Source organism: Rissa tridactyla, chromosome 3 (genome assembly GCF_028500815.1).
Source record: "Rissa tridactyla isolate bRisTri1 chromosome 3, bRisTri1.patW.cur.20221130, whole genome shotgun sequence".
Taxonomy (NCBI): Eukaryota; Metazoa; Chordata; class Aves; order Charadriiformes; family Laridae; genus Rissa; species Rissa tridactyla.
The window spans coordinates 100,300,685-100,312,801 of record NC_071468.1 but is presented as its reverse complement, the minus strand read 5'-3'; the positions used below and the strand labels follow the sequence as shown (position 1 = coordinate 100,312,801).

Sequence of the window (12,117 nt, the reverse complement as noted above, 5' to 3'; positions counted from 1 at the left end):
ACATCTACCCAAAACTCCCTAAGAAGCACAAGAAAGCAGATAAATATTACAGTGAACTCTGTAAGGTACTGAATACGCTTTGACAGTGCTCAGGGGGTGTACAATTCAGAAACAAGTTCTATGATTCTTTTATGTCAGGGAACTCAAGTCGGCATGTATGCCATGCTGAACTGCAACCTACAGACAACTGATAAGCTCCCCAGTAACTCAGATCTTTCTATTTCAGACACCAGGCTTTCCAATTGCTTTCTACAGTAGGTTAAATACAAACCACACACAGTGCAGTTTTGGCAGCTCTTTATATGTTCTCCTTTGAGCTTGACTCTCAAAGTCTGTGACTAAGTTAAAGGTAAAGTCACTGTTACTGCTTGAGTTAGTACACACTCATTATGCCACATTTCCAGAACAACGACGACCAACAGGAAGACCAAAGAGCACATTCTTTGGAGAAGGCAGCATTACTTGGTTCCCAGGAATACAGAATTATTAACATGCCAACCAAACCAGGGATACTAAATGCGTGCTCTTGAAGTGTCGATGCTCACTGCTGAGGTTCATTAAAGCGCAGCTCAGTGCAGATAAGCTGTTTTGCCCTCACTTCCAAGAACAGGGCTGGAAACAAAAATGACTGTGAAGTCTGCTAACCAGTAAATTTTGAAATATATTAAGTGGATACCTGACAAAATAGCATTGTCCTGTTTCTCGGGCTCCAAACACCACATTTTTTTTCTGCTTTGAAGCCAGAAAAATTGACAATAAATTAATAAGCACTATGAACCAAATCCAAAACTCTGTGAGAAAAGCTGAGGTCTGCTCAGTCTTTCCACCGAAGAGCTGGTCAGCATTCTGGAGCAATGTCTATAGTAGTGGGGGTTTTGTGGTTACTGGGGCAGAGCAATGACTCAAAGCAGTTGCTACTAGGCTCCTCATAGCTCCAGGTAGGGAGAGGGGTAATTCAAATTTCTGTTAAATATGAAAACCAGTTCTACTCTAAATTGTTAGTGAAGACAACATCATTCATGTTATCTGTCAAGGCATGTTGAAGTATTAAGTTTGAAAAACTACTATTTGTTCCCAATATTTTATTGTACAGCATAAGTAATTTTCAGGTATGCATCGTATGTTTTCTAGTAAAATATTTTCGTTTTCCTTGAAGCCGTAAGTAGAAAGTAAAAACATCTTACTGTATTGATTCCCAGACCATTAAGCATGTATATGACGTCCTCTGTGGCTACATTTCCAGTAGCACCTTTTGCATAGGGACAACCACCCAGTCCTGCAACCGATGAATCTACTACAGCAACTCCCATCTGGAAGATAGCAACACAAAAATCCAACATCAGCACAGAGTATCGTTTATAATTAATTATTCATACATAGCAGGCTATACATATTAGTGACCATGGATAAAATACACATTTCTCCACAAGTGGATGTGGTTCTTGGACAAAATTCCTTATAACGGTGTCAGTCCTGACATCTTTATAAGGTAAGACTCTTCAAACACAGGATGTGGAACAGAGAACTAACAGTCCATTACACGTGATTTTGGCATATAAGATGATTGCTGTTTTAGAGTCAGAGTTTTATGTCTTTTCTCTCTTTATCCCTCTACATGTTGTTTTTAAGTACCCTGCATCTATTCCTGCAAAGGCTTACATGCAACCAAACACAATCAATGCATTTATTCAAATGTGTGATTTTAAGCATATGTCTAAGTCTTTGCAATTGGGAAGTCTTACTATTAGCATCTGATTTCCACGTCAGCCAGAAGATTTTGGGACATCTACTCTCTAAAATGTGTTTTATATTAATGGCTATTCTTCCACAAGGAACTTCCCTCCTAGCATTTTCTCTCTTTTCATTTCCTTTTCTTTCTTCTTTATTAGACATCATGAAACCACCGTGTAAATAATTTTTTGTTCTTGTTTCAGAGGAAGACTACAAGGTATTTTCACGCAAACTGAACACCACAATGTAAGGAAAAATTAAAATTTGACAGACCTGTTAAAGAGTTCATGAGTTTAAATCAACTGGAAATAAAAGATTAAAGAACGTTATCCTGGTGAGTCTGACCCATTGTCTATTGTATTCACCAGTCCATAAGAAAACACAACCCCCAAAATAGCAAATTTCACACCCTAGCACAGTCCTGGAGCAGTGTTCAAAAGCCTAGTTTTTAAGATGCTTGGAATAACTAATAGCTTGGATAGCATGGAAGCTCTCCATAGATACAGGTTACAATCTTTGAATATTTTTTAAGTGACTACTTGATGCACAGTGTTAAGCTTTCTCATTTAAACTAAGACTTGAAAAAACAACCAGCTGTCATACATTCATAGTTCTTTGATTTTTATTTTCTTCCTACTGCATCCAAGCTCCTTCTCTCTCCTGATCCCCTCTCAGCATATTCATGATAAAGAATCGTAAACCAGTTACCAACTCTGCCCAACAGATAATATTAAATTTCCTATGGGATAAAGCCTAGCCTGGGAGATTGGCCAGGGACGGAAAGGAATAGAGCCTGTGATTTCCACTGACTTGTTTAGTGAGCTCTCGCACCCTCTTCTTTCTGTGATTAGATTTTAAAATAAAGCTGAAATTGGGAAGCATTGGTTTCTGTTTTAACATGCTAGGTATGTGATCCAGGACACTGGGTCTCCCTTGCTAGAGACAGCTCTTCAGACTTCCCCTTGAAGAAGATTAGATGCTTTTGGAGGCATTCAGGCTCTAGAGATAATCAGAGGCAGGCAATGATATTAGGCAGAGAGGTCATCAGATCTTCAAAGAAACCAGCTTCTCTCTACCTTAAGAACACTAGAGGTTTCTCCTCCCCCTAGGGCTAATTTAGGCAGACATGCACCAAAAGTTTAGAAGTCAGGCAGACCGAATCAGGGTGCAATCACAGCTCAAATTCAGGACAGGAGTTCCTGTTCAGAGATAAGTTTTCAATACTCCAACTTCGACTTTGTGTCCAGAGAGATTCAGAGGTTAAACCATGCCTGTTACTCACGTTTGCAAGTCAGTAAGATCAGCTTAGAGGCCTGATGGCACAGAGACTTCTGTTGCCCTCCTTGAGCCTGAGCTTCTCCTTCACCGCCATGCATACAACTAGCTGGCAAGGTAGGCAAAAGATGATGTCCTGCATGTAGCAGTTGTCAGGTCCCCTTTCCGAATATACCCAACAGTGGGGTTTTTTAGTTCTGAAATAAACTTCCCTAATGTTTTGTTGTATTTGCTTCTAGTTTTAACAGTGCTTTCCATAGCTTTATAATTGGCCTTACAGAGTCTTTGAAGTTCCAACATTTCTGGAGGGCAATAATAAAGAATAATCCAATGAAGCTTTGTCCCAGGTCCTATTCTCAGACAGGGAACACTATCTTGAGCTAAGTAGCTGCTCAAGGGCTGTAATAAAGACCTCAAATGAGCCAAGGTGCATAACTGTGACAGGCAAGACAGTACTGTTTAATATTGCTCACACAATGAGACTTTCTAAGAAGGGATATTGTACTTTAAAGTACACTAATCTGTGAATTATGGAGTGAATCACTAAAGTACATGTTTCACATTTCAGTCACTTGTCACACACTTTGTTTGTATAACCCACCGGTCAGAAAATGTGTTATACAACACATCTGTGTCCAATACACAGAGGATATGCGTTTATGATAGCTTTCAACTGGAAATTCTGTCTCTTTTTGCATTAGCTGCTAAGATTCATATATTTACTCTGGAAGTCATTGCTTCAAGCTTCACAGTGTCAGCTGTCGGGCTTGCTGTCCCTGTAGAAACACACCTAAGGCCTCTTAATGGAAAGACTCAGGGTACGGTGAAGGTCTGGGGAAGAGACAAGGGAGACTAACATGTAGAAGTGCTGGTATGATACAAGCATGAATCACACTACTGTGCCTGCTGTTTCAGGCTGATTTTGAGATTTCCATCAAAAATCACAGTTTCAGGAATGAAAAGGTAGAAGAAAGTGTCCTTCATGGAGTTTCCCCCAGCTGTCAGGTTATGTCATAACTGCTAGAGCATTCTTCTTGATGTACTTATTTTCAGTAACTTTTACACAGGGATAAAAGCTATAGGCAAATAATGTGTTGAGGTACAGCAAAGCTGTTAAACTCCCAAGAAAGATCAACAGGCTCAGAAACAGCTTTAGTAGCATATAGAATCATAGAATCATAGAATGGTTCGGGTTGGAAGGGACCTTAAAGATCATCTAGTTCCAACCCCCCTGCCCTGGGCAGGGACACCTCCCACTAGCCCAGGCTGCTCAAAGCCCCATCCAGCCTGGCCTTGAACACTTCCAGGGATGGGGCACCCACAGCTTCTCTGGGCAACCTGTTCCAGTGTCTCACCACCCTCACAGTAAAGAATTTCTTCCTGATATCTAGTCTAAATCTACCCTCTTCCAGTTTGAAGCCATTATCCCTCATCCTATCACTACATGCCCTGGTAAAAAGTTTCCCTCCAGCTTTCTTATAAAAAAGATACTATATTATTAGGTCACCTATATTACTATCAGTAGCCTGCTCCGGTCCTTCACAGGGATCTCACTGTGAGAAAAAAAAAAAGAAACAATATACTGCCAGCATTAAACGGTGTGTCTGGTAAAGGCACTGGATATACATACATATTAATTTCTTAATAAGCTTGTACAAATACACGTGATGCCACTGTAATTCTGCATTTGCAGTGCAAGCCTAATAACACTGGGTATACTTTGCTTATTATTCTTTGTTGAAAGTGTTTGTGAATACATGGAGGTGTATGGGTTAACACAGCAATATAAAGGTAACATGAAATACAAATCTTTGGCTAAGCACATCCTAGTATTCTCAGGCAGCCTCCTCTGAGTTAATTTGAACTACCTCCACTGGAAACTGGAGTGAGCTCAGTCATTTTAGCCTAACGTACATGTAAGAGCATAAAAAATGACGTCTTCTGCTGGGTAAGCAGTGGGAGCAGCAACCTCCAGATGATGGACCATGATAACTGCTCTGTCTTTTAAAGCATCAACTATTCTAGCTAAACAGAAAAAGGAGAAAGTCTAGTCACAGCTTTACATTGGCAACATCCTCAGTGTGGCGGCTTTCATCCTAGTACAGGACACTTAAGCCATTACTTCCCAGAAGTACTGTATAAATGATTGTATCTGCATCAGGATGAATTCGCTGTTTTAACATTCAGCCAGTTGTAGACAAGGTCTTGACATGGTGTATATAATACAGCTGCTCTGACTGACCTCCAAATCTGACATGTCTTCAAATCAGTGCTTTTAATACGTGATGAGTGGGTTTCTCTGCCTTTAAGATATTGTCCTTTAAAGTCTCTTAATAACGCTTCTGATAAGATGTCCACTGCAACATACTGCTATTTCAGCAGCAGGTACAGCTGCATCTGTCTGCTTTTGCATATGGTACGGGCAAATATAATGTGTTTTCTGATTCATGTGCAGAATCACTGCAGTTCATCTCCAGTGTGGCCCCATTCAAAAAGTCCTTAAATACTCCATACTCCAAGCTCCATTCTAACAGTGCTAAAAACAGATGTTGGAAAACATCCTTCAGCAGCACTACTAACTAATTTGGAGGTTAATATTACAGCCCAGCCTGTCCAAGTACAGAGTCTGAAATAGCACCTAATAAATAACTTCTCTGCAAGTCTGAGCAGCTATGAAGCTGTTTTGCTTTTGCAGTCATTAGAAGCAGAAGGGGCTCAAAAAGAAAAGCTAAAAATTGACATAATGTGTAAAACAAAGCTTCTTCCTTCATCACATGTCCAATATTTGTCAGGCTTTTACAAGAGATAATGAGTTTCAAGCCTTTCAGCAATTTGAGCTTGCAAAACATCCACTGTCAATATGAGATCTTTAAAAAGCCCACAGTCTCGTTGTCACTTTCTGACAGGCACTAAATTGTGCTGAGATTCATGAGAAGTTGCACTGCAGCTATTTTGTAGGATATGTCTTAGACGAGCACTCACAGAGCTGCTTACGTAGGGATGTCTGTGTGGGTGAACAATGACTTGGCTTCCAGGACAACTTAAGCGCTCCCATCTTTTTTGACACTTGTAGAGTTTTGATAATCGCTAAATTTCTGACAGTGGTTCCTGAACATCTTCCAAACTTTAGCTTTGGCTAGCTTTAGCTAACTCTCTAGAGAAGGCAAAAGACTTTTTGCTCCTGTCCCATGCTATCTTCCTAATTCCCCAATGAGAGAGCAAGGAATTAAATTCATCACCTTTGTCAAATAGCCAGTTTTAACAGGAAACCATTATTGCCAGTGAATAATAAATGCTTCATGTTTCTCAGTTTGCTTTACTGCCTTCCCAAAACTTCTTGTTGGGACAGTCTCCTTCCGTACTGATCTTTAAACCTGGCTCCATCTGACAGAAGTTTAACTTTGTCCCTTTCTTAAAAATGGCAAGGTCAGCATCAGTAACTCCAGGGATTCATGAGGTATAAATCAGAAGCTAGAAACAAGGTCTCTCATAAATTAGGGTTTTTTTTAAACTATGAGATTTTGAAACCATAGTTATCAGGGATCCTGGGTATGCATTAAACAGGAAAAGATTTGCTGTCCCACAAAGTTTAGGGGCCACAGCATCATGTGGTACTGAACCTTCACAAAAGTTCAGTACCACAGTGCCTTAAAGATAGGTGCACGTAGCTGTGACAAAGAATTGCTGTATTAGTTCAGCATTTTTTCAAGAAAGGGAGAAGGAAGGGAGGAAGAAGTAAGAGGAGGACCTACAGATGTTAGGTCAAAGGTTGTCCACACAAAAGACAGAACAAGACTAACACTATTTAATCCTGCAGCCCTGTCAGTAGCTAGCTGGAACTCTTGGTGTGGTGTGGTGCCTGTCATATTACTGCATCTCTCTGGCACCAGTCTGCTACCCACCACTACTTGGTATGCCATCAGGAAAAACGCCTTCTCCTGTAGAGACAGAGATAACCATAGAAATATAAATAACTGCCAGCAACACTTTGAAAGGTGGCTGTGCCCGCAGAGACCTTTCTCTAAGTTACATTATCAAGTTGTCTAAAAGCAAGGCTTGCCATACCCCTTTATTTCAATAAAACAAACGTATGTAAATAAATATTATTCTAGCATTTGAGCAATTAGAAGCATAAATTTCTACATGTAAAGCAATAAAATGAGACAACATCTCTCTGTGGAAAACCCTGAAAGTTAACTGCATTTCCTTCCTGCTTCTTTTCTCTCCGCTCTTGCTAAAGATTAATGTATCACAAAAGAAAACGCCACTTTTCAGAGTTAACTCCATCAGTACTGACCACAGGGTGTCACTGTTACATTAAAATCTATAATTTCCCAGTTCATTTAGTTAGAAAATTAATACATTCAGTGAAAACAAAATCCTTCTCTCCCGAAACATATTGAGATACAAGCCATTTGTGGGCAGACGTGCTGCACAAAATAGGTCAATACAGCATTCCTTTAACTTATTGCACACATCTTTTCATATTGCTACTGACACATTTATTATAAGCAAAGCTGGCAATGACATCTAGAGTTAAAGTTCCCTAACACTTTCCATCATAAGGCCCTACTTTCAGTTGTTTATTACTTTGTCAGCCTTTAACTGCTGGAGCTTATATTTTCCATGCCTCGTCTCTGCTTCAGGCTGGATTGTTTTGGAAAGTTTTAGTGAAAAATGGGGCTGGCCACTTCCGAGAACAAGTTTTGGGGAAGAAAAAGGCTCTGTTATGCTAATATCCAATAATTCTAACACGAGCTTCTTGGAGATATTCTCGTAGCTTTGCACTCTCAAATTTGGCACAGGAGGAATACTGAGTTTAAGAGAACACAGGGTCTGGACTTAGTTACGAGCTTAGGAAAGCTCCACCTCAGTGTCAGGAACTGCTCAGCCTGGTAGCTAAAATGCCCGAGGGTCAAGAGAGCAGCAGCTGACCGTGTTCTTTTCCTCAAACCCAACAAAGAACTGTGAAGCAATTTCTCTGAAACCAACTGGAAAATCTGTGTCTCTGGCTGACAGTGCATCACCTGCACAAAAAACCTCTCACCGGCGGGCTCGAGCAGCTGAGATCTGTGTTGCGGATCCAGTTCTTCAGAGAATGTTCGTGGATATTTAGAGGAAATCCACTGGAGTCTCATTAAACATGAGACTGCTTTTGAGATTTTGAAATGCTTAAAAAGGCCTAATAAAAATCCTATGCCATAAAAAAATTAATATTGGGAAGCAGATGTTCACAAATCACTACTAGTATTGCCTATGCAGGTTTATTTTGCTCCTTTTTGGATATGTGCACTGTTCTATTTACAAGACTTTAGGGTTTGCTCCCTCGGGGTTGTACACAATTGAGCTGCTCCCTTGCTAAGGGACACAAAACCTGCAGGGGGAGCAGGAGACGCATTTCAAGGTCCTGAAACCCAAGAAAGACGCGATGACCATCAGAGCACTGAGTGACTTTTCCAGTCTCCCTTCCTTCCCTCCCCAAGCAACCCAGGGCATTACCAGATTTCCCAGTTCAGCTGTTGCTGATTTGAAGCAAGTAGTTGTTGCCCCTGATGCTGTTCAGTAGAAGTTGCTGCTCTGGAGTAAACCTGTGGGGGTTTAACAGTTTGTCTGCTTGCTATGTGTTGTGGAATAATCTGATCTAAAAATGCAGGATATTCATGTTATAGATTTAAGTCTGGACACAGTCAGAAGACGAGTTAAACAGGTAGAGCAGAGCAGATAATAATCCTGGGACCTGGAGGGAAAGGGGGAACCAGAGAGGAAAGGCAAAGGGCAGCTCTGGGGAGAGAATCATCAGGTCGAGAGATGCAAAAAACGCACCAGGTTGTCTGTGCCATACATGCAAGCCAGGTGACAACCAGGTTTTTCTCACGTGCTACATGCCAGCATAAATGACTAAAAATAAACCTGAAAATAAACTGAGGACTTTGAATGGGCAGGGAAGACAAAAAAATTACTTAACTTGTTGGTAAAGTTAGAGGGTTGCTCTGGGAAAGGAAAATTTTGCTGGGATTGGGGAAAGCATGTTTGGAACTGCTGACAGTGAAGGTTCGATGAAGAAAGAAAATCCACTCACTTTGCAAGGGATGGCTCACAGAGGATAAACTGGGTAGGGACATACCTACTAAAATAAAATGTCTGAACTATCATAATGGCTGAATTATGGGACATCAGCTGAGAATGAGTTGAATGAAGGATGAAACCACAGGTAAAAATCAATGTTTGAGATGCAGGCTGCAGACAGCGCACTTCACTGTGAGTTGCAATATTGAAAAAGGACAGGGTGCTACTATGCAGAATCAGGGAAAGGCACTGATCTAGTATTTAAAATGCATATGGCAAATGTGGAACATATGAACCGGCCAATGAAAATGTCACATCTGACACAAGCATCACAGTATCTGAAAAAGCTACTTTTTTCTACATTCAGGAAACACATAACCTAGTTCATCGATTTTAGCTATCCCTTTTATTGGTATCTCTACCTTAGAAAGAAACTACAAATTCTTTTGATCTTGTTGTTCAGTCCTGGTTAGTTTCTGCCAGCTCCCAGCCCTTCTAGTTACAGGAAGACCAATTTCCTCAGCTCAAGCTGGGTGGCCAAAACTGTTCCTGGAGGTGTAATTTCCCTCACTTTGTATAAACAGAACACTTTCAGCATGATGCACCAAGTGGCAGAGGACACTAGCTTGTACCAATGTGAGCAAATAAGATAGGTGGGTGGCAGAAAACTTCTATTTTTATAAAATAAATTTGTAGCAATGATGGCATTTATAAGAAAGCTGGGAAAGCAGAGCAGAACTATTTTCTTTCCACGGTAGTATTATGGTATGTCAGCATCAGGGTATCTAAAGGAACGAAATAGTAACAGCATTTAAAATCCCATCTGACTTCAATTCAGCCAGAGCCCTCACACAGCAGCACCTGACTCCCCTAGAGCCAGGAACATCACCCACCCACAAAAACCACTTTGTTTTGACTTTCATTCCCTGTATTATCTCTGAAATCACACCCACCTGCCACTCAGCAGAAATGGGGACCTCCCGCGCGTCCCCAGGGCTCATCTCCAGATGTGCTGTGGAGTCCTACAGAAGTATCAGCTCCTGTCTGGGGCTGATCACCCATACAACATGTGTGGTCTTCGCAGTCTAAAAACCACCACCGGCTCCTTGGTATGGAAGCTATGGAAGCTCAATGGACCAACATGGGTGGAGGGACCCCAAGATGACCTTAGGAATTCTAATGGGTTCTTCAGGTGTCTGAAAATATATGCTAAGGTCAGCCTCTTCTCTGTCTTCCTCTGAGTAGCTTTCTCCAAGAAACGCTAAGGCAGACTAAAGGTGAGACCCCAGGTTAAGTTATTGGACACTAAGATTGATGCCTGTTAGCTCTAGTGCAAGAACATTTTCTTCTTTGACTACTTCAGCTTCACCCAGTGCTTCCCATCTCAGCTGCATAACGAGCTTCCACATTTAGAGTTAAAAGACCTTTTGAGATAGTAGTGACTTTTAGTATTGTTCCCACTCACACGTTGTCAACTAGACCTACACTTGTTTCTCCTGGATGTGATGATACATAAAGAGAGGGAGCAGTTGCTAAATACCCTTCAGTCCAAGTCTCCCTTGTCTTGCCGCATACCACAAGGTTTTGGCTACTATCACAAACACGATGGCAGTAATGGCATATTAAATGATCTGTTGCACATTACAATTTAAGTACATGACTACTCCTGTCTCATGCTTCCAAGGCTTTTCCTCTGATGTCAGTACCTATGCTTTCCAGAAACTTGCTCACGTTACTGTTTCAACTATTATAACATCTTCCTTCCCATCTCACCTATTTAATAGGAATCAAGCTCAGCTGTAGTCAAATCATCCCCCCCCAATAACCACCACAGAAAGATTCAGCTGACTTAGAAATGCAGCAGATTCAGCAGTGGACCTAAAAAAAAAACCCACAAGCAGCCAAACACAAATACATCCAGTAGTCAAGCAGTGGTACTACTCTACCTAGGGCTCGGGTTTTTCGTCACCTTCCTTCTAAATAAATATACCACTATTGGGGAATGTGGGACACCCAGGCAGTGAACCACAAAACTCCTGCCTATGGCTTTTCTCTCTTTGAGACCCAATCTGCGCTGTGCTTCACAAACACATGGCAACATCTAAATGGAAGATCCTGCTGAAGCTTAAGTTTTCGTCTACTTCGGAAACACCGGAATGGTGGTGGGTTCTGTATCTATTATTATTAGCTCTAACCTGCAGGTGGAGTTCATAGATTTGATTCCTCTTGCAGGTCTCAATAGCAATCAATGAAATATCAGCATTGATTAATTAAGCAAGCAGAAAGAAAAGGACCTAACTGTATCAGAGAACAAAAGCATGTCTGTGTCTTTTTAACTGTTCTTATGGTTTTCATCTTCTGGGGGGGACGAGGTGGGGAGAACAACAGCTGTGTTAATTTACGGAGTTTCTTATTTTGCAAAAGAAGATACTTGAAGTTTTCTACAGGAAGTCACACATTTTCAACAGGGTACATGTGTTATAATGATGTAATTTGCTACTTAGAATGGGGAAATCACTTCAACTTTCATCAAGTGTATAAAAGTGATATCTTTATGCATTGTTTCAGTTGTTCAGAACAATTTAGAATGTACTGCAAGGATGTGCAGAATTGTGAATTCTAGTTTAGTTTTTCCATAATCCACGGTACCTTTTGCATTTTATATTAATATACACAATATATGCTTCAATAGTATATGCTCATAGCAGTTATTTTCTAATGTGAGAGATTCCTCTTCTCATTTCTGGAGATATAGTTCACAACAGAAATGAACTGTGCATCTTAACGTGAATAGATGTATATCTCCATCATTCACTATCACTCCATATTAGATTTAAAGTCTAGGCCAAAAATAATTTGTACAGTTAATGCTGTTAAATAAAACCTGCACTTTTTATTCAGCCATAACTACTATTTTGAATCTCTTTCAATTCTATTTTCATAATCCCCCGAGTGAAACAATACTTTATTCTATTTTAGTACGTAGGATGTAAGGAAGTTCAGAGACTCTGCTCCGCAATATTCATTGACAAAACATACTCAGCA

General features: G+C 40.6%; 1 protein-coding gene across 2 annotated transcripts in view; it reads right to left on the bottom strand.

Annotated features, from left to right (window-relative positions):
- Positions 1-12,117, bottom strand: part of HMGCLL1 (3-hydroxymethyl-3-methylglutaryl-CoA lyase like 1) — an 88,319-nt gene that overhangs the window by 8,536 nt on the left and 67,666 nt on the right. For both annotated transcript variants that reach the window (XM_054197187.1, XM_054197188.1), the window contains exon 8: positions 1,185-1,310. In XM_054197187.1, coding sequence (XP_054053162.1) covers positions 1,185-1,310 — 126 coding nt within the window. The remainder of the gene's footprint in view (positions 1-1,184; positions 1,311-12,117) is intronic.